Source organism: Somniosus microcephalus, chromosome 3 (genome assembly GCF_052327205.1).
Source record: "Somniosus microcephalus isolate GS21.2 chromosome 3, FLI_Smic_1.0, whole genome shotgun sequence".
In the NCBI taxonomy this organism is placed as follows: domain Eukaryota; kingdom Metazoa; phylum Chordata; class Chondrichthyes; order Squaliformes; family Somniosidae; genus Somniosus; species Somniosus microcephalus.
The window spans coordinates 357,536,477-357,563,903 of record NC_140989.1 but is presented as its reverse complement, the minus strand read 5'-3'; the positions used below and the strand labels follow the sequence as shown (position 1 = coordinate 357,563,903).

The 27,427-nt window shown below is 47.2% G+C and overlaps 1 protein-coding gene across 3 annotated transcripts in view; it reads right to left on the bottom strand.

Annotated features, from left to right (window-relative positions):
* The window catches only part of LOC147122379 (interferon-induced protein 44-like), a 51,031-nt gene that overhangs the window by 8,318 nt on the left and 15,286 nt on the right, over positions 1-27,427 (bottom strand). For all 3 annotated transcript variants that reach the window (XM_085983497.1, XM_085983496.1, XM_085983495.1), the window contains exons 6-7: positions 25,277-25,448; positions 22,622-22,722 (exon numbers count right to left, since the gene is read on the bottom strand). In XM_085983497.1, coding sequence (XP_085839623.1) covers positions 22,622-22,722; positions 25,277-25,448 — 273 coding nt within the window. The remainder of the gene's footprint in view (positions 1-22,621; positions 22,723-25,276; positions 25,449-27,427) is intronic.

The following is a 27,427-nucleotide window of genomic DNA, read 5'->3' as shown; positions in this document are numbered from 1 at the left end:
ACCCAGTAAGCTCCATAAAATAAACCAGACATACAGATGGGCCCCAGACAGTGGAGAAAAATTCATCACAGCACTAAAGTCACCTGATCTCACAAGTAAAATATCAAAATTTAAAGAAAACCCATACGAGATCACCAGAGATGGTGTAAACATGGCCATAGAGGATATAAATATGATCTTCCATGAGGCAGCTGTAAAAGCCGACCTTGTGAAACAGAAGAGGAAGCGTCACAAAAGACAAAATAAAAATAAGAAATGGTTTGACCACGAATGCAAAAATGCCAGAAAAGACCTGAGAAAAATATCAAACCAAAAGCATCGCCAACCAAACAATCCGGACCTACTTACTAGATACAATGAAACCCTCAAAAGATATAAACACACCATTAGGAACAAAACACAAAACTATACCCACAAAATACTCGAAGAAATTGAAAACTCCACCAACCCAAAACAATTCTGGGAAATGTGGAATAACCTGAGTACAACACAATTGCAAGCATTACCAATCCAAGATGGCGACATCTGGAGAACACATTTTGAAAACCTCTACAAAGACATCCCAATAAACGAAACAAACCCAAGTCAACATCAGGTCACAGAAAAACTCCACACATTAGAAGCAACAATTAAAGACAACCAAAACCCTCTAGACTCCCCAATCACATGGAAAGAACTGGCCACAAAAACAAAATCTCTCCACCTAAAGAAAGCCTGTGGCCCAGACAACATCAAAAATGAAATGCTCAAGTTCAGCAATATGGAGATGCAGGGTGCGGTACTCAAATTATTCAACATCATATTACGTTCAGGATGTTTTCCCGATATCTGGTGCCAAGGACTAATCTCCCCCATATATAAAAGTGGAAAAAAACAGACCCAAATAACTACCGCGGCATCTGTGTCAACAGTTGTCTAGGGAAGTTATTCTGCAGTATTCTAAATAGTAGATTACTTGATTTTCTTAACAAACATAATATCCTCAGAAAAAACCAAATAGGCTTTCTTCCAAAACACCGCACCGCCGACCATATCTATACCCTTCACACCCTCATTGAAAAACATATACACCAAACAAAAAATGGGAAAATATTCGCCTGTTTCATCGGCTTCAAGAAAGCCTTTGACTCTATATGGCACGAAGGGCTCTATTATAAACTTCTTCAGTGTGGAATAGGGGGCAAAGTCTATGACCTTATTAAATCAATGTATCTGAAAAACAAATGCGGGGTCAAAATTGGAGACAAACGCACTGATTTCTTCACCCAGAGAAGAGGCGTCCGGCAGGGCTGCAATTTGAGCCCGACCCTGTTCAACATATACATAAATGAATTAGCAGACATGCTGGAGCAAAGCGAGTCACCAGGTCTCCGTCTCCTGGATGGAGAAGTGAAATCCCTGTTCTATGCGGACGACCTGGTTCTGCTGTCTCCCACAGAACAGGGATTACAGCAACAACTAGACCTACTCGACAAATACTGCCAAAATTGGGCTCTAACAGTAAATTTAAAGAAAACCAACATCATGATTTTTCAAAAAAGGCCCAGATGTCAGGAAAACAAATACCAGTTTACCCTCAGTGATACCACTATAGGACACACTATGAGCTACACCTACCTTGGTCTAACTATTACAGCATCAGGGAGCTTCAGCATAGCAGTGAATGCACTAAAAGAAAAAGCCCGAAGAGCCCTATATGCAATAAAAAGAAAATTCTACAACATCCAAATCCCAATCAAAATCTGGCTCAAAATATTTGACAGCATAATCCTGCCCATTGCACTATACGGTAGTGAAGTATGGGGCCTGCTAAATCACCAAAGCTACACTAAATGGGAAAAACACACAATAGAAGCCCTACATGCAGAATTCTGCCAAAGCATCCTTCGCACCCAAAGAAAAACGCCAACAAATGCATGCAGAGCCGAACTAGGCAGATACCCACTGATAATAAACATCCAAAAACGAGCACTAAACTTACTAAATCACCTCAAATCTAGCTCCCCAGACACCCTTCATTTCAAAGCCTTTCAGACCCAAGAGCTAAACCCAGAAAAGAGTCCCCTGAGTCAGCTGCTACTGAAAATAAGTACTCAGCCGGACCCTGACCAGCCCCAGACCAACACAGCCGTCCAAACACCAATCCGAGTGAACCAAATCATTAAACAATGCAAAGAAACCTACCTGGAACATTGGAACAAAATAACCGAAAGCCAAAGCAGATTAGAATGTTACCGGGCCCTCAAAAGAGAATATAAACTGGCAGACTACCTCACGACCATCAGAGACACAAAACAGAGACAGACCCTCACCAGGTACAGACTAAGCGACCACCAACTGGAAATTGAAAAAGGCAGATACAAGAAATCCTGGCAGCCTAGAGAGAATAGAATATGCGATCAATGTCTGGCCGGCGAGGTTGAAACAGAAATGCATTTCCTCCTAAAATGCGAAAAATTCAACACATTAAGAAACATATTATTCAACAAGCTAAGCCAAACAACCCCAGATTTCAAGGAATTGGATGACCTGTCAAAATTGAGATTAGTCCTGGGAGAAGGAGACAGACCATACCTTGGGGCCAAATATGTAACAACATGTCACAACCTGAGGACTGTTTAAAATTAAGACTGTTTAAAATTAATATTGAACGTACCAAATGAAGTACAAAGACTGTTTAAAATTAATATTGTTTAAAAGTAATATTGTATGTACCCAACAAATGTCAAATCGATTGACACCTACAGAATGTTGGAAAACTGTACCTTTTTGCTATGTAAGCTTTGGCAATATGGTTCTCTGTAAACTTTCATGCCAATAAAGCATTTGAATTTGAAAAAAAAAAAAAAAAATTTGAGTAGAGAGACTGGGGGGAGAGAGAGGAGAGAGACTGGGGAGAGAGAGACTGGGGGAGAGAGAGAGAGACCAGGGGGAGAGAGAGAGAGAGACGGGGGGAGAGAGAGCGACTGAGGGGGGAGAGAGAGAGATAGAGAGACGGGGAGAGAGAGAGAGGGAGAGACTGGGGGAGAGAGAGAGAGAGACTGGGGAGATAGAGAGAGAGAGACTGGGGAGATAGAGAGAGAGACTGGGGAGATAGAGAGAGACTGAGGGGGAGAGAGAGAGAGACTGGGGGAGAGAGAGAGAGAGAGAGAGACTGGGGGAGAGAGAGAGAGAGTCTGGGGGAGAGAGAGAGAGAGAGAGAGACTGGGGAGAGGGAGAGAGAGAGAGACTGGGGAGATAGAGAGAGAGAGACTGGGGAGATAGAGAGAGAGAGACTGGGGAGATAGCGAGAGAGACTGGGGAGATAGAGAGAGAGAGACTGAGGAGATAGAGAGAGACTGGGGGGATAGAGAGAGACTGGGGGGGTAGAGAGAGACTGGGGGGATAGAGAGAGAGAGATGGGGGGATAGAGAGAGAGAGACTGGGGGGATAGAGAGAGAGAGACTGGGGGGATAGAGAGAGACTGGGGGGATAGAGAGAGAGACTGCGGGGGCAGAGAGAGAGAGACTGGGGGGGCAGAGAGAGAGAGACTGGGGGGGCAGAGAGAGAGACTGGGGGGCAGAGAGAGAGAGACTGGAGGGGAGAGAGAGAGTACAGAGAGAGGAGAGAGAGAGAGAATGCCGAAGCATCCTTCGCACCCAAAGAAAAACGCCAACAAATGCATGCAGAGCCGAACTAGGCAGATACCCACTGATAATAAACATCCAAAAACGAGCACTAAACTTCCTAAATCACCTCAAATCTAGCTCCCCAGACACCCTTCATTTCAAAGCCTTTCAGACCCAAGAGCTAAACCCAGAAAAGAGTCCCCTGAGTCAGCTGCTACTGAAACTAAGTACTCAGCCGGACCCTGACCAGCCCCAGACCAACACAGCCGTCCAAACACCAATCCGAGTGAACCAAATCATTAAAAAATGCAAAGAAACCTACCTGGAACATTGGAACAAAATAACCGAAAACCAAAGCAGATTAGAATGTTACCGGGCCCTAAAAAGAGAATATAAACTGGCAGACTACCTCACGACCATCAGAGACACAAAACAGAGACAGACCCTCACCAGGTACAGACTAAGCGACCACCAACTGGAAATTGAAAAAGGCAGATACAAGAAATCCTGGCAGCCTAGAGAGAATAGAATATGCGATCAATGTCTGGCTGGCGAGGTTGAAACAGAAATGCATTTCCTCCTAAAATGCGAAAAATTCAACACATCAAGAAACATATTATTCAACAAGCTAAGCCAAACAACCCCAGATTTCAAAGAATTGGATGATCTGTCAAAATTGAGATTAGTCCTAGGAGAAGGAGACAGACCATACCTCGGGGCTAAATATGTAACAACATGTCACAACCTGAGGACTGTTTAAAAGTAAGACTGTTTAAAATTAATATTGAACGTACCAAATGAAGTAGAAAGACTGTTTAAAATTAATATTGTTTAAAAGTAATATTGTATATACCCAACAAATGTCAAATCGATTGACACCTACAGAATGTTGGAAAACTGTACCTTTTTGCTATGTAAGCTTTGGCAATATGGTTCTCTGTAAACTTTCATGCCAATAAAGCATTTGAACTGAACTGAACTGAACTGAACTGAGAATGGGGAGAGAGATAGAGAGAGACTGAGGGGGGAAGAGAGAGAGTGACTGAGGGGGAGAGAGACTGGGGGAGAGAGAGAGAGAGACGGGGGAGAGAGAGAGAGAGTAGAGAGACTGGGGGGAGATAGAGGAGAGAGGCTGGGGGGAGAGAGAGACTGGGGGAGAGAGAGACTGGAGGAGAGAGAGACTGGGGGAGAGAGAGACTGGGGGGAGAGAGAGAGAAACTGGGGGGAGAGAGTGCGACTGAGGGGGGAGAGAGAGAGACGGGGAGAGAGAGAGAGAGAGACGGGAGATAGAGAGAGAGAGACGGGGAGAGAGAGACGGGGAGAGAGAGAGAGACTGGGGGAGAGAGAGAGAGATAGAGAGAGAGGCTGGGGGAAGAGATAGAGAGACTGGGAGACAGAGGAAGAGGCCCGGCCCAAGTCACCCCAGCTGAGTAGGCTGGGCACAGTGAAAGCATTGATTTCTTTATGACAGCACAAAAACTGCTCTGACATCATAGCAGCTCTTCGACATCATAGTCACTCAATGCTAATGAGCGGATAATGAGCGGAATTTTGAACGTTTTTTGGATACCGTGGGCACGATTTTTGTCTGACAGAAAAGTAAATACGCCGATGACCGGACCGTAATCGTAAGCTTTCTTTTGATGTGACACGCGTGTAGGTACGCTCTATAACTTTCGAATGTATAGAGAACGGACAGACAGACAGACAGACAGAAGAGGTCTTTTATATATATAGACTAGCTGGGGGTGCCCGGCGGTGCCCGGCGGTGCCGAGGCTTTTTCGAGGGCATGTTGTTGGAAGAGAGAGAGAGAGAGAGAGAGAGAGCGACTGGGGGGGAAGAGAGAGAGCGACTGGGGGGGAAGAGAGAGAGCGACTGGGGGGGAAGAGAGAGAGCGACTGGGGGGGAAGAGAGAGAGCGACTGGGGGGGAAGAGAGAGAGGGACTGGGGGGGGAAGAGAGAGAGCGACTGGGGGGGAAGAGAGAGAGCGACGGGGGGGAAGAGAGAGAGCGACGGGGGGGAAGAGAGAGCGACTGGGGGGAAGAGAGAGAGCGACTGGGGGGAAGAGAGAGAGCGACTGGGGGGAAGAGAGAGAGCGACTGGGGGGAAGAGAGAGCGACTGGGGGGAAGAGAGAGTGACTGGGGGGGAAGAGAGAGAGCGACTGGGGGGAAGAGAGGGGGGAAAGAGGGGGGGAAAGAGTGGGGGAGGGGAGGGGGTGCCCGGCGGTGCCGAGGCTTTTTTGAGGGCATGTTGTTGTTAGAAGAGAGAGAGGGAGCGACTGGCGGGAAGAGAGAGAGGGAAGGAGAGAGAGGGAGAGAGAGAGAGGGGGGGAAGGAGAGGGAGGGAAGGAGAGAGAGAGGGAAGGAGAGAGAGAGAGGGAAGGAGAGTGAGAGAGAGGGGGAAGGAGAGAGAGAGAGAGAGAGAGATGGAAGGAGAGAGAGAGAGGGAAGGAGAGAGAGGGAAGGAGAGAGAGAGAGAGGGAAGGAGAGAGAGAGAGAGGGAAGGAGAGAGAGAAGGAAGGAGAGAGAGAGATGGAAGGAGAGAGAGAGGTGGAAGGAGAGAGAGAGGGAAGGAGAGAGAGAGAGGGAAGGAGAGAGAGAGAGGGAAGGAGAGAGAGAGGGAGGGAAGGAGAGAGAGAGAGAGGGAAGGAGAGAGAGAGAGAGGGAAGGAGAGAGAGAGGGAAGGAGAGAGAGGGAAGGAGAGAGAGAGAGGGAAGGAGAGAGAGAGAGAGAGGGAAGGAGAGAGAGAGGTAAGGAGAGAGAGAGAGAGAAAGAGAGAGAGAGAGGGGAAGGAGAGAGTGAGAGAGAGGGAAGGAGAGAGAGAGAGAGGGAAGGAGAGAGAGACGGGGTGAGAGAGAGAGAGAGAGAGACTGGGGGAGAGAGAGAGAGAGAGAGAGAGAGACTGGGGGGAGAACAGAGTGAGACTGGGAGTGTGATAGAGAGAGAGAGAGAGAGAGGCTGGGAGTGTGAGAGAGAGATTGGGAGTGTGAGAGAGAGAGATTGGGAGTGTGAGAGAGAGAGATTGGGAGTGTGAGAGAGATTGGGAGTGTGAGAGAGAGAGAGATTATGATTTTTCATAAATCTTCGACATCATAGTCACTCAATGCTAATGCTAATGAGCGGCTAATGAGCGGAATTTTGAACGTTTTTTGGATACCGTGGGCACGATTTTTGTCTGACAGAAAAGTAAATACGCCGATGACCGGACCGTAATCGTAAGCTTTCTTTTGATGTGACACGCGTGTAGGTACGCTCTATAACTTTCGAATGTATAGAGAACGGACAGACAGACAGACAGACAGAAGAGGTCTTTTATATATATAGACTAGCTGGGGGTGCCCGGCGGTGCCCGGCGGTGCCGAGGCTTTTTCGAGGGCATGTTGTTGGAAGAGAGAGAGAGAGAGAGAGAGAGAGCGACTGGGGGGGAAGAGAGAGAGCGACTGGGGGGGAAGAGAGAGAGCGACTGGGGGGGAAGAGAGAGAGCGACTGGGGGGGAAGAGAGAGAGCGACTGGGGGGGAAGAGAGAGAGCGACTGGGGGGGAAGAGAGAGAGCGACTGGGGGGGAAGAGAGAGAGCGACGGGGGGGAAGAGAGAGAGCGACGGGGGGGAAGAGAGAGCGACTGGGGGGAAGAGAGAGAGCGACTGGGGGGAAGAGAGAGAGCGACTGGGGGGAAGAGAGAGAGCGACTGGGGGGAAGAAAAATCATGATTTTTCAAAAAAGGCCCAGATGTCAGGAAAACAAATACCAGTTTACCCTCAGTGATATCACTATAGGACACACTATGAGCTACACCTACCTTGGTCTAACTATTACAGCATCAGGGAGCTTCAGCATAGCAGTGAATGCACTAAAAGAAAAAGCCCGAAGAGCCCTATATGCAATAAAAAGAAAATTCTACAACATCCAAATCCCAATCAAAATCTGGCTCAAATTATTTGACAGCATAATCCTGCCCATTGCACTGTACGGTAGTGAAGTATGGGGCCCGCTAAATCACCAAAGCTACACTAAATGGGAAAAACATACAATAGAAGCCCTACATGCAGAATTCTGCCGAAGCATCCTTCGCACCCAAAGGAAAACGCCAACAAATGCATGCAGAGCCGAACTAGGCAGATACCCACTGATAATAAACATCCAAAAACGAGCACTAAACTTCCTAAATCACCTCAAATCTAGCTCCCCAGACACCCTTCATTTCAAAGCCTTTCAGACCCAAGAGCTAAACCCAGAAAAGAGTCCCCTGAGTCAGCTGCTACGGAAACTAAGTACTCAGCCGGACCCTGACCAGCCCCAGACCAACACAGCCGTCCAAACACCAATCCGAGTGAACCAAATCATTAAAAAATGCAAAGAAACCTACCTGGAACATTGGAACAAAATAACCGAAAGCCAAAGCAGATTAGAATGTTACCGGGCCCTAAAAAGAGAATATAAACTGGCAGACTACCTCACGACCATCAGAGACACAAAACAGAGACAGACCCTCACCAGGTACAGACTAAGCGACCACCAACTGGAAATTGAAAAAGGCAGATACAAGAAATCCTGGCAGCCTAGAGAGAATAGAATATGCGATCAATGTCTGGCTGGCGAGGTTGAAACAGAAATGCATTTCCTCCTAAAATGCGAAAAATTCAACACATCAAGAAACATATTATTCAACAAGCTAAGCCAAACAACCCCAGATTTCAAGGAATTGGATGATCTGTCAAAATTGAGATTAGTCCTAGGAGAAGGAGACAGACCATACCTTGGGGCCAAATATGTAACAACATGTCACAACCTGAGGACTGTTTAAAATTAAGACTGTTTAAAATTAATATTGAACGTACCAAATGAAGTACAAAGACTGTTTAAAATTAATATTGTTTAAAAGTAATATTGTATGTACCCAACAAATGTCAAATCGATTGACACCTACAGAATGTTGGAAAACTGTACCTTTTTGCTATGTAAGCTTTGGCAATATGGTTCTCTGTAAACTTTCATGCCAATAAAGCATTTTAATTGGAATTGGAATTGGATTAGGAGTGAGAGAGAGAGAGACTGGGATTGTGGGAGAGAGAGATTGGGAGTGTGAGAGAGAGAGATTGGTAGTGTGAGAGAGAGAGACTGGGAGTGTGAGAGAGAGAGATTGGGAGTGTGAGAGAGAGAGAGATTGGGAGTGTGAGAGAGAGATTGGGAGCGTGAGAGAGAGAGAGATTGGGAGCGTGAGAGAGAGAGAGATTGGGAGTGTGAGAGAGAGAGATTGGGAGTGTGAGAGAGAGAGAGATTGGGAGTGTGAGAGAGAGAGATTGGGAGTGTGAGAGAGAGAGAGATTGGGAGTGTGAGAGAGAGAGAGAGATTGGGAGTGTGAGAGAGAGATTGGGAGTGTGAGAGAGAGAGAGACTGGGAGTGTGAGAGAGAGAGATTGGGAGTGTGAGAGAGAGATTGGGAGTGTGAGAGAGAGAGAGATTGGGAGTGTGAGAGAGAGAGATTGGGAGTGTGAGAGAGAGAGAGATTGGGAGTGTGAGAGAGAGAGAGATTGGGAGTGTGAGAGAGAGAGAGATTGGGAGTGTGAGAGAGAGAGAGAGATTGGGAGTGTGAGAGAGAGATTGGGAGTGTGAGAGAGAGAGAGATTGGGAGTGTGAGGGAGAGAGATTGGGAGTGTGAGAGAGAGAGAGATTGGGAGTGTGAGAGAGAGAGAGATTGGGAGTGTGAGAGAGAGAGAGATTGGGAGCGTGAGAGAGAGAGAGATTGGGAGTGTGAGAGAGAGAGAGATTGGGAGTGTGAGAGAGAGAGAGATTGGGAGTGTGAGTGAGAGATTGGGAGTGAGAGAGAGAGATTGGGAGTGTGAGAGAGAGAGAGATTGGGAGTGTGAGTGAGAGATTGGGAGTGTGAGAGAGAGATTGGGAGTGTGAGAGAGAGATTGGGAGCGTGAGAGAGAGAGAGATTGGGAGTGTGAGAGAGAGAGAGAGACTGGGAGTGTGAGAGAGAGAGAGATTGGGAGTGTGAGAGAGAGATTGGGAGTGTGAGAGAGAGAGAGATTGGTAGTGTGAGAGAGAGAGAGAGACTGGGAGTGTGAGAGAGAGAGAGATTGGGAGTGTGAGAGAGAGAGAGATTGGGAGTGAGAGAGAGAGCAAGATTGGGAGTGTGAGAGAGAGAGATTGGGAGTGTGAGAGAGAGAGATTGGGAGTGTGAGAGAGAGAGATTGGGAGTGTGAGAGAGAGAGAGATTGGGAGTGCGAGAGAGAGAGAAACTGGGAGTGTGAGAGAGAGAGATTGGGAGTGTGAGAGAGAGAGATTGGGAGTGTGAGAGAGAGAGACTGGGAGTGTGAGAGAGAGAGATTGGGAGTGTGAGAGAGAGAGACTGGGAGTGTGAGAGAGAGAGATTGGGAGTGTGAGAGAGAGAGATTGGGAGTGTGAGAGAGAGATTGGGAGTGTGAGAGAGAGATTGGGAGTGTGAGAGAGAGAGATTGGGAGTGTGAGAGAGAGAGACTGGGAGTGTGAGAGAGAGAGATTGGGAGTGTGAGAGAGAGAGAGATTGGGAGTGTGAGAGAGAGAGATTGGGAGTGTGAGAGAGAGAGATTGGGAGTGTGAGAGAGAGAGATTGGGAGTGTCAGAGAGAGAGACTGGGAGTGTGAGAGAGAGAGATTGGGAGTGTGAGAGAGAGAGACTGGGAGTGTGAGAGAGAGAGATGGGGGACACATGGGTAAACCACTTTGAAAAATTATACCAGAAAAACACAATAAGACCAGAGCAACACCAAATATGCAAAAAACTGGAAAAGCTAGAAATGGCCATAAAAGATAACCAAAACCCGCTAGACGCCATAATAACAGAAAAAGAACTTCTTGAAAAACTCAAGGACCTGCAACCAGGAAAAGCTTGCGGGACAGACGGCATACTAAACGAGATGATTAAACACACAGACGACAAAATGAAACTGGCTATCCTAAAACTCTTCAACTTGGTTCTGAGTGTCGGTTATTTCCCTGATATCTGGAACAAAGGACTCATAACGCCCATATACAAAAGTGGGGACAAAATCGACCCAAACAACTATCGAGGCATCTGTGTAAACAGTAACCTGGGGAAGGTATTCTGTAGCATCATAAAAAAAAGACATAAACTTCCTTGAGGAGCACAATGTCTTGAGTAAAAGCCAAATTGGATTCCTGCCAAACTATAGAACATCCGATCATATCTTCACCCTACAGACCCTAATTGACAAACACGTTCACCATAACAAAAGCAAAATCTACGCATGCTTTGTAGATTTCCAGAAGGCTTTCGACTCCATCTGGCATGACGGTTTATTCCTGAAACTTATCGAAAGCGGGGTAGGAGGGAAAACATATGATGTAATTAAATCAATGTATACAAACAACAAATGTGCAGTTAAAACTGGAGACAAACAAACAAAATACTTCCCACAGGGGCGGGGGGTGACGCAGGGCTCGCCAATCTCACCGACACTCTTTAATATTTACATAAATGGATTGGCAAAACTACTTGAACAATCTACAGCACCCGGCCTCACCCTATATGAATCCAAGGTTAAATTCCTCCTCTATGCAGACGACCTGGTTCTGCTGTCACCAACTAAGGAGGGTCTACAGCAGAACCTGGACCTGCTGGAGTCGTACTGCCAGACTTGGGCCCTGACAATAAATCCCCAAAAAACCAAAGTCCTTGTGTTCCAGCAAAGATCCAAACATCAGGGACCCAAAATAAATTTCACAGTAGGAACAACCAAAATTGAACAAACCACTAACTACACATACTTGGGCTTAAAAATCAGTTCTACGGGAAACTTCAAACTGGCTGTGAATGAACTGAAAGAGAAAGCAAGAAGGGCTTTCTATGCCATCAAAAAATCAATCCAAATAGAAATCCCAATTAGCATTTGGCTCAAAATTTTCAAATCAGTAATTGAACCAATTGCACTCTATGGCAGTGAGGTATGGGGACCGCTAACACAACAAGAATTTGCAAAATGGGACAAACACCCAATTGAGATCCTACATGCAGAATTCTGTAAAAGTATCCTCCGGACTCAAAGGAAAACAGTAAACAATGCATGCAGGGCGGAACTAGGCCAATATCCATTAATAATCACTATCCAAAAAAGAGCCACCAAATTTTGGAATCACCTACAAATGAGCAACCCCCAATGCTATCACTACGATGCCCTGAAATGCCAAGAGCTGACCTTAAAGAAGAATACCCTCAGTCAACTAGTCCTGGGACTCAGTGAAGTAACTACTAACAATACTAACAATAACCAGCCCCAGGACAGTGACAGGGTAACACAAAGAATTCGACCCAACACAATCGTCGCTAAGCAAAAGGAAAAATATCTGACATATTGGGCAGAAACAACAAAAACCCAAAGCAAACTCAATTGCTACTTGGCCCTAAACAGACAATACAACATAGCTGATTACCTGACCATGGTAAAGGATAACAAACTGAGAAGAACCTTGACAAGGTACAGACTTAGCGAACATAGCCTAGCGATCGAAAAAGGCAGACACAGGCAGACCAGGCTGCCAAGAGAAGACAGGATATGCTCTCACTGCAGTCAGGGAGTAGTGGAGACAGAGATGCACTTCCTCACAGCCTGTGGAAAATATCAGGGCATCAGGGAGAATTTCTACCAAGAATTCTCACAAATATGCCCTGAATTCAGAAATCTGAATGACAACCAAAAACTCCCATTCCTACTGGGGGAGGAGAGAAGCTGTGTAACACTGGCGGCACACTATGTTACAGCTTGCCATGAACAGAGGGACAACCAGTAAACTAAGAAAAGAGTACATATAAACAAGGCGAATGTATATTTATACACTCAGGGATATACCTGTTTATACACTGTATGAATAGAACTGCGTTTATGTGTTCAACCATAAATGTATTTTGATGCTTTGGCAACATAAGATGTACCTTTTCATGCCAATAAAGCGATTTGAATTTGAATTTGAATTTGAGAGATTGGGAGTGTGAGAGAGAGAGAGATTAGGAGTGTGAGAGAGAGAGAGATTGGGAGTGTGAGAGAGAGAGATTGGGAGTGTGAGAGAGAGAGACTGGGAGTGTGAGAGAGAGAGATTGGGAGTGTGAGAGAGAGAGACTGGGAGTGTGAGAGAGAGATTGGGAATGTGAGAGAGAGAGAGATTGGGAGTGTGAGAGAGAGAGAGATTGGGAGTGTGAGAGAGAGAGATTGGGAGTGTGAGAGAGAGAGAGATTGGGAGTGTGAGAGAGAGAGATTGGGAATGTGAGAGAGAGAGAGAGATTGGGAGCGTGAGAGAGAGAGAGATTGGGAGTGTGAGAGAGAGAGAGATTGGGAGTGTGAGAGAGAGAGAGATTGGGAGTGTGAGAGAGAGAGAGATTGGGAGTGTGAGAGAGAGAGACTGGGAGTGTGAGAGAGAGAGATTGGGAGTGTGAGAGAGAGAGAGATTGGGAGTGTGAGAGAGAGAGATTGGGAGTGTGAGAGAGAGATTGGGAGTGTGAGAGAGAGAGAGATTGGGAGCGTGAGAGAGAGAGAGATTGGGAGTGTGAGAGAGAGAGAGATTGGGAGTGTGAGAGAGAGAGAGATTGGGAGTGTGAGAGAGAGAGAGATTGGGAGTGTGAGAGAGAGAGATCGGGAGTGTGAGAGAGAGAGAGATTGGGAGTGAGAGAGAGAGAGACTGGGATTGTGGGAGAGAGAGAGATTGGGAGTGTGAGAGAGAGAGAGATTGGGAGTGTGAGAGAGAGAGATTGGGAGTGTGAGAGAGAGAGAGATTAGGAGTGAGAGAGAGAGAGACTGGGATTGTGGGCGAGAGAGAGATTGGGAGTGTGAGAGAGAGAGAGATTGGGAGTGTGAGAGAGAGAGAGATTAGGAGTGAGAGAGAGAGAGACTGGGAGTGTGAGAGAGATTGGGAGTGTGAGAGAGAGAGAGATTGGGAGTGTGAGAGAGAGATTGGGAGTGTGAGAGAGAGAGAGATTGGGAGTGTGAGAGAGAGAGAGATTGGGAGTGTGAGAGAGAGAGATTGGGAGTGTGAGAGAGAGAGAGATTGGGAGTGTGAGAGAGAGAGATTGGGAATGTGAGAGAGAGAGAGATTGGGAGCGTGAGAGAGAGAGAGATTGGGAGTGTGAGAGAGAGAGAGATTGGGAGTGTGAGAGAGAGAGAGATTGGGAGTGTGAGAGAGAGAGAGATTGGGAGTGTGAGAGAGAGAGACTGGGAGTGTGAGAGAGAGAGATTGGGAGTGTGAGAGAGAGAGAGGTTGGGAGTGTGAGAGAGAGATTGGGAGTGTGAGAGAGAGAGAGATTGGGAGCGTGAGAGAGAGAGAGATTGGGAGTGTGAGAGAGAGAGAGATTGGGAGTGTGAGAGAGAGAGAGATTGGGAGTGTGAGAGAGAGAGAGAGATTGGGAGTGTGAGAGAGAGAGATCGGGAGTGTGAGAGAGAGAGAGATTGGGAGTGAGAGAGAGAGAGACTGGCATTGTGGGAGAGAGAGAGATTGGGAGTGTGAGAGAGAGAGAGATTGGGAGTGTGAGAGAGAGAGATTGGGAGTGTGAGAGAGAGAGAGATTAGGAGTGAGAGAGAGAGAGACTGGGATTGTGGGCGAGAGAGAGATTGGGAGTGTGAGAGAGAGAGAGATTGGGAGTGTGAGAGAGAGAGAGATTAGGAGTGAGAGAGAGAGAGACTGGAATTGTGGGAGAGAGAGAGATTGGGAGTGTGAGAGAGAGAGTGGGAGTGTGAGAGAGAGAGAGATTAGGAGTGAGAGAGAGAGAGACTGGGAGTGTGAGAGAGATTGGGAGTGTGAGAGAGAGATTGGGAGTGTGAGAGAGAGATTGGGAGTGTGAGAGAGAGAGAGATTGGGAGTGTGAGAGAGAGAGAGACTGGGAGTGTGAGAGAGAGAGAGATTGGGAGTGTGAGAGAGAGAGAGATTGGGGGTGTGAGAGAGATTGGGAGTGTGAGAGAGAGAGAGATTGGGAGTGTGAGAGAGAGAGAGACTGGGAGTGTGAGAGAGAGATTGGGAGTGTGAGAGAGAGAGATTGGGAGTGAGAGAGAGAGAGAGACTGGGAGTGTGAGAGAGAGAGAGATTGGGAGTGTGAGAGAGAGAGAGATTGGGAGTGTGAGAGAGAGAGATTGGGAGTGTGAGAGAGAGAGAGATTGGGAGCGTGAGAGAGAGAGAGATTGGGAGTGTGAGAGAGAGAGATTGGGAGTGTGAGAGAGAGAGAGATTGGGAGTGTGAGAGAGAGAGATTGGGAGTGTGAGAGAGAGAGATTGGGAGCGTGAGAGAGAGAGAGGGAAGGAGAGAGAGAGAGAGAGGGAAGGAGAGAGAGAGGGAAGGAGAGAGAGAGAGGGGGAAGGAGAGAGAGGGAAGGAGAGAGAGAGAGAGGGAAGGAGAGAGAGAGAGGGAAGGAGAGAGAGAGAGGGAAGGAGAGAGAGAGAGAGGAAAGGAGAGAGAGAGAGAGATGGAAGGAGAGAGAGAGAGAGAGGGAAGGAGAGAGAGAGGGAAGGAGAGAGAGAGAGGGGGAAGGAGAGAGAGGGAAGGAGAGAGAGAGAGAGGGAAGGAGAGAGAGAGAGGGAAGGAGAGAGAGAGAGGGAAGGAGAGAGAGAGAGAGGAAAGGAGAGAGAGAGAGGGAAGGAGAGAGAGAGAGGGAAGGAGAGAGAGGGAAGGAGAGAGAGTGGGAAGGAGAGAGAGAGGGAAGGAGAGAGAGGGAAGGAGAGAGAGAGGGAAAGAGAGAGAGGGGGAAGGAGAGAGAGAGAGGGAAGGAGAGAGAGGGGGAAGGAGAGAGAGAGAGAGGGGAAGGAGAGAGTGAGAGAGAGGGAAGGAGAGAGAGAGAGAGAGGGAAGGAGAGAGAGACGGGGTGAGAGAGAGAGATAGAGACTGGGGGGGAGAGAGAGAGAGAGAGACTGGGGGGAGAAGAGAGTGAGACTGGGAGTGTGATAGAGAGAGAGTGAGACTGGGAAGAGAGCGCGCGACGGGGGGAAAAGAGCGCGCGACGGGGGGGAAGAGAGCGCGCGACGGGGGGGAAGAGAGAGCGCGAGGGGGGAAGAGAGAGTGCGAGGGGGGGAAGAGAGAGCGCGAGGGGGGGAAGAGAGAGCGCGAGGGGGGGAAGAGAGAGCGCGAGGGGGGGAAGAGCGAGCGCGACGGGTGGGAAGAGAGAGCGCGACGGGGGGGAAGAGAGAGCGCGACGGGGGGAAGAGAGAGCGCGACGGGGGGGAAGAGAGAGCGCGACGGGGGGGAAGAGAGAGCGCGACGGGGGGAAGAGAGAGCGCGACGGGGGGGGAAGAGAGAGCGCGACGGGGGGGGAAGAGAGAGCGCGACGGGGGGGGAAGAGAGAGCGCGGCGGGGGGGGACGAGAGAGCGCGACGGGGGGGGGCGGGGGGAAGGTGGCCCGATGGACCCCTGCGAAGGAAGAAGGTAAGCTCTCCCTCCCTGTCCCACCCCCTCACTCTTTCCCTCCCTCACCCTCTCCCGCCACCAGTCTCTCTCCCTCCCCCACTCTCCCCTCCCCCCACCCTCTCTCTCTCTTCCCTCCCCCCCACCCTCTCTCTCTCTCTTCCCTCCCCCCCACCAGGCCCCGCCATCCGCCCGCTCTCCAGGGCAAGGTAAGAGCCGGGCTCCGGCCCCACACCGCCAGGGATCAGCACCCGAGGAACCCGCCCAACGTGAACGAAGACCCTCCTTACCTGTCAGGCATGCGCCGGGCCTCTTCCCCCGCGCATTCAGGAGACGCGAGCTGGTTTCAAGACGGCCGGCGTGCCCCGTTGCCGGGGTAACCCGCCCCGCCCGAGAGCCGCAGCGGGCTCCGTTGCCGGGGTTACCTTTTTTTTTCTTTTTCAAGACGCCGCGTCTCAGCTGCTCCTGCTGCGCGCGCACCCTGACCCTCGTGGCTGACGCCGCCCCGCCCCGCACTGCCGAGAGCCGCGTTCTCCGAGCCCCGCCCCCCCCGGCCGAGAGCCGCGCTCTCCGAGCCCCGCCCCCCCTGGCCGAGAGCCCCGCTCTCCGAGCCCCGCCTCCCCCCGGCCGAGAGCCCCGCTCTCCGAGCCCCGCCCCCCCCGGCTGAGAGCCCCGCTCTCCAAGCACCAGCCGCCTTGCCCCGCTCTCCGAGCCCCCCCCCCCCACCCCAGCCGAGCCGGCTTGAATTCCGCTGATTGCGGCTCTGGTTGCCGGGGTAACCCTTCCCGCTCACCAAGGCCGAGATCCGACGCCGCGTCTCACCTGCTCCTGCTGCGCCCGCACCCTGACCCTCGTGGCTGACGACGTTGCCCCAGGTAACGTGACGCGGGGGCGGGGTGAGGAGCTTAGCAGAAGCCCTTGCTCGGGCCTGGCTGGGCAAGAAAGTCCCAGGCTTTCAGGCCTAACAAAAAAACGGGAAAAGGTAGGAAAAAGAATGTTCAGTTTAGAAAAAATATTTACAAATGAATGAAGTTTTTTTTAAAACAATTTAATAAATTCAATTTTATTTTGCTGGAAATGTATATTTGAAAAGAAAGGCGCAGAAAGCAGGAAAAAGAATGGAAGCAAGATGGCGGCCACTCACCTCGGTTCAGAACGATAAGGCCCGCCCACACACGCACCGATTGGTCGACCGGTCAGGTCACCGAAGCGTAGGATTGGTCAATCGTCGAGTCACTCGACACTCAACTGTAGGATGGCACGCGCCAGGAACCCGCCGTACGATTGGTCGACCTCGACGTCACACGGTCGCTAATGAGATGCTAATGAGCGGAACGCTGAAAGTTTTTTGGATACCGCGGGCGCGATTTTTGTCCGGCCGAAACGTAAATACGCCTATCACCGGTCCGGAATCGCAAGCTTTCTTTTGAGGCGACGCGCGCGTCGGTACGCTCTATAACTTTCAAACGTATAGAACACGGACAGACAGACAGACATCGGGACAGACAGACATCGGGACAGACAGACATCGGGACAGACAGAAGAGCTCTTTTATATATATAGATAAAAAGAAAAAGGGTGGCTAAAGTAAATGTTGGTCCCTTAGAGGATGAGACCGGGAAATTAATGGTGGGAAATATGGAGATGGCAAAAACACTGAATGAATATTTTATATCAGACTTTACAGTAGAAGACACTAAGAATATCCCAACACGTGACAAACAGGGAGCTAAAGGGGGGGAGGAGCTAAACACGATCAAAATCACTAAGGAAGTGGTACTCGGTAAAATAATGGGACTCAAGGCGGATAAATCACCTGGACCTGATGGCTTACATCCTAGGGTCTTGAGGGAAGTGGCGGTAGGGATTGTGGATGCATTGGTAATAATTTTCCAAAACTCCCTGGACTCGGCAAAGGTCCCGGTAGACTGGAAAACTGCTAATGTAACACCCTTATTTAAAAAGGGCAGTAGACAGAAGGCTGGAAACTATAGACCGGTTAGCCTAACATCTGTGGTAGGTAAAATTTTGGAGTCCATTATTAAGGAGACAGTAACGGGACATTTGGATAAACATAATTTAATAGGACAAAGTCAGCATGGTTTTATGAAGGGGAAGTCATGTTTGACAAATTTGCTGGAGTTCTTTGAGGAAGTAACATATAGGGTGGATAAAGGGGAACCAGTGGACGTAGTGTATTTAGACTTCCAAAAGGCATTTGACAAGGTGCCACACAAAAGATTATTGCTTAAGATAAAAAATCATGGGATTGGGGATAATATTCTGGCATGGATAGAGGATTGGCTATCTAACAGAAGGCAGAGAGTTGGAATAAATGGTTCATTCTCAGACTGGCAATCAGTAACTAGTGGTGTTCCGCAGGGGTCAGTGCTGGGTCCCCAACTCTTTACAATCTATATTAACGATTTGGAGGAGGGGACCGAGTGTAACATATCAAAGTTTGCAGATGATACAAAGATGGGAGGGAAAGTAGTGAGTGAGGAGGACATAAAAAACCTGCAAGGGGACATAGACAGGCTAAGTAAGTGGGCAGAGATTTGGCAGATGGAATACAATACTGGAAAGTGTGAGGTTATGCACTTTGGCAGGAAAAATCGTAGAGCAAGTTATTATCTTAATGGCAAGAAACTGGAAAGTACTGAAGTACAAAGGGATCTGGGGGTCTTGGTGCACGAAACTCAAAAGGTTAGTATGCAGGTGCAGCAAGTGATTAAGAAGGCCAATGGAATGTTGGCTTTCATTGCTAGGGGGATAGAATATAAAAATAGGGAGGTATTGCTTCAGTTGTACAAGGTATTGGTGAGACTGCACCTGGAATACTGCGTACAGTTTTGGTGTCCATACTTAAGAAAGGACATACTTGCTCTCGAGTCAGTACAAAGAAGGTTCACTCGGTTAATCCCGGGGATGAGGGGATGGACATATGAGGAGAGGTTGAGTAGATTGGGACTCTACTCATTGGAGTTCAGAAGAATGAGAGGCGATCTTATTGAAACATATAAGATTGTGAAGGGGTTGGATCGGGTGGATGCGGGGAGGATGTTCCCGATGATGGGTGAAACTAGAACTAGGGGGCATAGTCTTTGAATAAGGGGCTGCTCTTTCAAAACTGAGATGAGGAGGAACTACTTCACTCAGAGGGTGGTAGGTCCATGGAATATGCTGCCCCAAAAAGCTGTAGAAGCTACATCATTACATAAATTTAAAACAGAAATAGACAGTTTCCTAGAAGTAAAGGGAATTAAAGGTTACGGGGAGCGGGCAGGAATTTGGACATGAGTCTAGGTTCGGATTGGTCATGGCCCTGTGGGTAGCGGAGCGGGCCCAGGGGCCGTGTAGCCTGATCCTGCTCCTATTTTGTGTGTCTAATTCTGTTAGATTCAGGAGATGGTTCTGTGATAGTAGATTGGCGGTTAGGATCAGATCAGCCATGATCTTATTGAATGGCGGAGCAGGCTCGAGGGGCCGATTGGCCTACTCCTGCTCCTATTTCTTATGTTCTTATGTTCTCCCCAAAGCCCTATTTCAATCCAAAACTAATCGCACTGTCCTGCTCTCTTTCCGTAGCCCAGTAACAATCAAAAACCAGTCCTGTTGCCCTATGTTCTCTCTCCATAGCCCCGTAGCTTCCCCGTAGCTTCCTCTGCTACAAATATTTACACAATTTCCTTTTAAAAGTTGCAAAAGCCACTGCATCAACTATTCCCAGTAACAAAGCATTCCACGCTCCAACAGCCCTCTTTTTAAAGACACTTTTCCTAACCTTTAGCCTCATCTTTTAGTGAGAATTTCATATTCGTGGCCCCTTGTCATATGCTCCCCAAACCAGAGGAAATAGTCTTTCCCTCCTTCACAGTTTTAAAAACCTCGTATTAAATCTCCTCTTAGCTTTATCTGTTTCAGTGGAAATAGTCTCCTTGTAACCAACGTTCCCTTTAAGCTCCTGAGCTCCCGCGCAGCCGGTGAGCCGGCTTTTAAAACTGAAAAAAAACACGCATGCGCAGAATTTTGAACAGGCCGCTAAAGGGGGCGTATGGGCCCCCCAAAAATTACAGGGAACCTTGCTCATAACTACGCAAAAGCAAAATACTGCGCAAGGTAGAATTCTGAAACTAAAACAGAAAACGCCGGAAACGCTCAGCCGGTTAGGCAGCATCTGCGGAGAGAGAGAAAGGTCATCGAGCTGGAACCTCACCTCTTTTTCTCTCTCCACAAATGCTGTCTCACCTGCTGAGTGTCGCCAGCGCTTTCTGTTTTTTTTTAAATCTCTCCTCATAACTGCAGTTTGACATCCCTAGCATCGTCCTGATGAATTCACGCTGGGTGGGCTCAACAAGGTCAATCAAGTTCAAATCGCGTGGATTGGCCACATTTTGATGGAGGCGGGACTACAACCCCGAAAGTTTTAGTCCCGCCTCCTGCCCGCCTCCTCAATGAAAATCCAGCCCATAATGACTTTATTGTTTTATTTTTAATGGGGTGCCCAAAACCGCACACAGTGCTCTCACTGTGGCCTGACCAATGTTTTGTACAAATTCATCATTACTTCTTTATTCTTGTAATCCATGCCCCATTTACAAAAACATAATTCTATTGCCATTTTTTAATCATTTTATCAGCCAGCACTCGTCCTTTCAGGGAATTATATAATTGAAACCCTGGGTCTCTGTATTCATGCACACCCTTCAGTGACTCTCCAATGAGTGTACACTCCCATTCTTTATTTTTCCTCCCAAAAAAGTATTACCTCACACTTACCAACATTAAATTGCATCCACCTGCCTGCCCATTGCATTAACCTGTCTATGGCCTCCTGAAGTCTTTTACGGTCCTTCTCACTGATTACCAAGCACCCCTATTTTTCTGTCATCGGCAGGGATCCAGGATTTTTCTGGCCTTTGTTTCTATGGGAAAGTTCCAGTAACTCGGGGGTTCCCTGCCCCTAGTGATTCCCGTCTCCCTCTGCTGCCCCTGCAAGTGGTCACCCACTTTTCTCTTTAAGCATTATCCCTGTGTCCTGAACTGTCCAGTGTTGCTGCTTTGAGTGACCATGTTCTGGAGAGTGCAATCCAGAAACCTCTCATCCATATTCCACATCTATGCTTTACTGGGACAATGTGTTCCACATTCTCACAACCTTTTGTGTGAAGATATTTTTCCTGCATTTTCTTTTAACCAATTTAGTTCTAATTCTAAGTTATTGCCTCCTTGTATTGGTTTCCTCTACTGCAGGGAAGAGCCATTCCCTAGTGATCCTCTCAATTACCTTCATTATGTTAAACCACTCAATCAGATCTCCTATTGACCTCATTCATCTCCAAGGAATGCAAAATTTGTCCACACTGTTATCATAGCTTAGTCCCTCCATCCCAGATATTAGTTGCTGAGATTGGGGCAGTAATTCCTCCCCAAACGCATGAGTACGGAAGGGGTACTCACGCGTCTGGCCGGAGGAAATGCCGGTTTTCAGCATGCACAGCGCATGCGCTGAAAACCGGCATTTCCTCTCCTCCAACCCAAGAGTTGAAGAGGCTAGCGCGTGCGCTGTAGGGGGCAGCACGTGCGTCTTGGATTTCCTCTGTTTTGGGGGATTTGCGCATGTGTAAAGGCCTCCAGTCTTTACGCTTGTAAAAAGCACACGTAAGTATTTATTTTTACAGGTAAGTGGTGTTTTAGTGTAATTTAGAAAAAAAATTTCCACAGGTTTATTATTTTTAAGAATCTACAATAAGGTACGTTTAGTTTTAGACCCTTTTTATTAAAAATTTATTTTTTTCAAAAAAAATTATTGTTTAAATTATTTTTTTTAACTTATTTATACTTAATTTAATGATTGGGATGTTTTTTAAATTTTTATTTAAAGTTTAAATAGTGTTTTGGGCCCCCGTAGTTTTCATGAGTTTGACAGTTCTTACTCTCAAACTCATGAATGAACCTTCCCCTCCCCTGATTGGTTGTACAGTGCTCACCTGATCCCAGCCGGCACATCGCACTGGATCAGGTAAGCAGTGCGCGCTGACATCTGAACCGGGCCTGTGAAAGGAAATGCAAGCAGGCCCGGGCTTCAGATGTCAGCGCGCAGGGTGAGTGCAGATCGGGGGCTTGCACGCGCGGCAAGCCCCCGACACCAAGTTCTGGGCCATTATTTCCCCTTGCTGGAGAATCCACAGTCTCAGGATAAGGGGTCGGCCATTTAGGATTGAAATGAGGAGGAATTTCTTCACTCAGAGGGTTGTAAATCTTTAGAATTCTCTGCCCCAGAGAGCTGTAGATGCTCAGTCGTTGGGTATATTCAAGGCTGAGATAGATAGAGTTTTGGACTCTAGGGGAATCGAGGGATATGAGGATCGGGCAGGAAAGTGGAGTTGAGGTCAAAGATCAGCCATGACCTTATTGAATGGTGGAGCAGGCTCGAAGGGCAATATGGCCGACTCCTGCTCCTAATTCTTATGTTCTTATCCTGGGGAATCATCGATGGGCTTTCTCCAAGACTCATATGATGCCACTTATTAAGAATAAAGAAATTCCCAAATTCTATTTAAAGTACTTTGATCACCAACAAGTGCACACTTTGAACGATGAAGCTACTGAAATTGGTAATACGGTAGATTTTGTACCTTTTTTTCAATGTATTCACTCCGATAGACATTTTCCACATCTTTCCCAACCAAAGGACATGTTTCATCCACTTTTGTTAATAAAACAATCTGTGGTATCTCTATATAATGAAAGAAATCATTTATTTATAAGCAGATCTCTGATGGCATTGCTCACAATACATCAGAGGGTAAGGACAGCAGTATTATATTATGGAATATAATGTGAATTATCTCCTTCTAAGGTGGAGCTGTGTGTTATCAGACCTATCTCTTTAATGCCAGTAAGTCTAATTGCTGTTAGTAAGCACAGCTTTATGTCAAGTAGAGCCTAATTACTATTGGTGGGAACATTTCTTTGTAGGTTTGCAGCTGCTTATCAATATCAACTCCTCCCCAAGGTCAGAAGAAACCAGTACGAAATGACTGACTTTCTTTCTGATTTTTAATGTATTTTTTAAATGTGACAGAATTTTTTTTTAATTCGTTCCTGAGATGTAGGCGTCACTGGCAAGGCCAACATTTACTGCCCATCCCTAATTGCCCTAGAAAAGGTGGTGGTGAGCTGCCTTCTTGAACAACTGCAGTCCGTGTGGTGAAGGTAATCCCACAGGAGGGAATTCCAGGATTTTGACCCAGCGACGATGAAGGAACGGCAATATATGTCCAAGTCAGGATGGTGTGTGACTTGGAGGGGAACTTGGAGGTGGTGGTGTTCCCATGCGCCTGCTACCCTTGTCCTTCTAGGTGGTAGAGGTCGCAGGTTTGGGAGGTGCTGTCGTAGAAACCTTGGCAAGTTGCTGCAGTGCATCTTGTAGATGGTACACACTGCAGCCACAGTGTGCCAGTGGTGGAGGGAGTGAACGTTTAAGGTGGTGGATGGGGTGGCAATCAAGTGTATACGTATGTGTGACAAAGTGTACTGCCTGAAGGGTGACAGATGCACACTCAATGTTAGACGTGAAGCAGACCTCCTATGGCATTGCTCTTAGTTAAAAAAGAAAGCAGAAAGAATTTGCATTTATGTAACATCTTCCATGTTCTCAAGAAGTCCCAAAGCACCTTACAATCAATTAATTACTTTGTTAGTGTAGTCCCTATTGTTGTGTAGGCAAATGCAGCAGCCTATTTAAATACGCAAACTCCCACAAATAGCAATGAGATAATGACCACATAATTTGTTTTTCATGTTGCTTGATGGATCACTATTGGCCAGTACACTAGGAGAACTCCCTTCCTCTTGCTTAGTGCCATGTGATCTTTTACATCCACCTGAACAGCAGATGGCGCCTTGGTTTAACATCTCAGAAAAAACGGCACCTCCAACAATATAAATGGATAGACTTTTTTAAAAAATCTGCATAACCTAGAATGCTCAGAAATAGCAATGAATTTTACATCTATTATCTTTCATGTGAAAGGCACCATAACAATGCAAGTTCTTTCTATGTCCCGTGCAACCTTCATGATGTCCCTAAATGGAGGGATTTCCATCAGATATAAAATGCAAATTGGTGGATATCACAAGTACCAAACATTTGGACACAGCAGTGAAGACATCTCCAATACAAATAATATAAATTAAATTCAATCTTTATTGTATTGTGAGGTTAGTTACCCATCACACTACTTGAAGAAGAGCAGGGGTGTTCTCCCCAGTGTTCTGGTCAACATTTATCCCTGAACCAACATCGCTAAAACAGATCATCCTGTCATTTATCTCATTGTTTTTGGGCCTTGCTGTGCACAAATTAGCTACCATATTACTACATTACAACAGTGACTTCACTTCAAGAGTACTTTATTGGCTGTGAAGCGCTTTTGGATGTTCTGCGGTTGTGAAAGGTGCTGTATAAAATGTAGGCTCTTTCTTTCGTTCTTTCGGTTAGCTAAGACAGGGAAAAGTAGTGAGCAGTGCAGTCAGGCAACGCCTGGGAAAATTTCAGCGAATAATCAGGAAAGCAGTTCATTTTAATTGAGCTAATAGAAGTTGCACTGTCTGTTGAAACATAGGGGGTGAAATTCATCTTGGGCAGCAGTGCAAAATGGGCAATAGTGAATGGGCAGCTCAATTTACACTCCACCCCATTTTCTTTTCACTTGAAGTCAATAGAAAGCCAGGTGGCTCAGCCTCTCTGCCTGAAATCCCCCCTAGGCCCTTCTGGACTTGAAGAAAAACATTGGAATGAAAAGTTTTCACTCCCAGCGGAGCCATTGTGACTTCAGAGTAACGTGATCGATCCCCTCAGAGATTGATGACCTTACTCTCGTCTTTACTCGGCCCATAACAGTTGGGCCTCTCAGGATGCGAACAAGGCAGACTTTCCCAAAGAAGCCCAGGAACTTCTCCAGACATGTCCCCTTGATGGCGGGGGAGGGGGTGGGGCGGGGAGAGGGGAGGTTGGGGGGGGGTTGCATGTGGAAGACCCATCCATGGCTCTCTCCCTACTGGAATTTGAAGAGCCACAGCAAATGGTGCAGAATCCCAGTCGAATCGGCTTCCACCCCAGAATTCTGGTCCACCTCCAGGTAGAAATCCAGCTATCCGCCCTGTCTGGGGCCAGGAATTTGAAGCCAGGTTTATGCATGGAATCAGCACAAGTTTGGAGGGCCGGATCACGGGCTGCATTTGGGATATGATCTACTTCTTAGACACTCCTGGGCTACAACACTCACCCAGCTGATTAACCTGCGATCGAATGGCACAAATTTTCTTTTCCATTTCAGTGGAGAGGATGGTGGCTTTGTTTGCGTCAATCACATATACAACACAGTGTATCTTCTCACCAACAGTTACTGATTTAATGTAGTCCTTTGTATCAGCTGTAATTGGGAAAGCTGCACTGAACTGCAAGAAAAAGAACCTGATGTTAAAAGAATACATCTTTTTTATTCATTCTCGCGATGCGGGCATCATTGGCAAGGCCAGCAAATCGACAGCTAATCCTTTGGCCCAAAACAAGGAGGAGCCATGTTAAAATATTTAAATCGCTCCTACACCATTGTAACTTTCAAGTACTAATGGGCAGAACGGCCATGAAAATGGGGTCATTGGCTGCAGCCATTGGGCGGGCAGCGCGATCATAGGAACAGGAGTCGGCCATTCAACTCCTCAAGCCTGCTCCGCCATTCAATTAGATCTGTACCTCAACTCCATATCCCTTGATACCCTTCACTAACAAAATCTAGCAATCTCAGTCTTGAAAATTTCAATTGTCCCCCAGCATCCATGGCCTTTTGGGGAGAGAGAGTTCCAGCTTTCTACTACCCTTTGTGTGGAAAAAGTGCTTCCTGCTTTCACTCCTGAATGACCTAGCTCTAATTTTAAGATTATGTTCCCCACATTCTTGATTCTCCCACAATAGATTCTCTGTATCTACCCTATCAATTCACTTTAACATTTTAAACACCTCGATCAGATCACCTCCCAATCACCTATACTTTCAACTGGAGCCTGATATGTGCTGCAGTTGAGAATTGCCCTGAGAAAGTCCGCTAAAATAGAGGTTGAATTTCCTGCAAATATATTAATTGTTTGTATATTACTGTCGAACATCATAATTTCAAAGCCCAAGAGACTGATTGGACTGTGCGTTAGCCAACAGGTCAGCATGAGTAACTCGAATAGGTCTACTGGAATCAACCAAAAGGACAGCTAAAATAAGGGCTAAACAGTTAATAATAAGGCATGCACATATAAATCCTACAAGTATTGAAAAGAAGATACCTGAACATGGCAGTGGGGAACTACGATGAAGCAGGAATATCAGAAACATGACTGACTACAGAAGGTAGTAACTAATGAAACAGGCAAGAGAACATGGTGCACAGGAAAGACGTTAATCTAGGCCTAAATGTCAGGGTTATCTAGAATCATACAGCACAGGAGTCCATTCGGCCCATCGTGCCTGTGCTTTTTGAAAGAGCTATCCAATTAGTCCCACTCCCCTGCTCTTTGCTGCACAATAGCAGGCACACTCTCAAAAACTGCACCAAAAGCTGATGCTCAGGTATCAGACTCTGTAGGCAAGTCTCAAAGGTCCAAATCACTGGAGTCAGCAACTGAAACGTCGTATGAGGGGAGATTGGGTCAACTAGGCCTGTATTCACTAGAGTTTAGAAGAATGAGAGGGGATCTCATTGAAACATATAAAATTCTGACAGGGTTAGACAGACTGGATGCAGGGAGGATGTTTCTCCTGGCTGGGGAGGGTCTAGAACGAGGGGTCACAGTCTCAGGATACGGGGTAGGACATTTAGGACTGAGATGAGGAGAAATTTCTTCACCCAGAGAGTGGTGAACCTGTGGAATTCTCTACGACAGAAGGTTGTGGAGGCCAATTCATTAAATATATTCAAGAAGGAGATAGATAGATTTCTAGACGCAAAAGGCATCAAGGGGTATGAGGAAAGAGTGGGAATATGGTATTGAGATAGAGGATCAGCCATGATCGTATTGAATGGCGGAGCAGGCTCGAAGGGCCGAATGGCCTACTCCTGCTCCTATTTTTCTATGTTTCTATGCTTCCATTTCCTTCTCCTCCACAGCAACAAATTTCAGTAAACAAATTACATGCTGCTCCCCTTTGAGAGATGGCTAAAGCAGTGGACAGGGGAATGTCTATGGATGTTATTTATAGGGACTTCCAGAAGGCATTTCCCTCTTAAGAGACTGTTAGCTAAAGATGAAGCTCATGGAATTGAAGGCAAATTATTGACCTGGTGAGGAAATTGGCTGAGTGGCCGGAGACAGCGAGTAGGGGTAATGGGCAGGTACTCTAATTGCAAGGATGTGACTAGTGGTGTCCCATAGGGGTCTATGTTGGG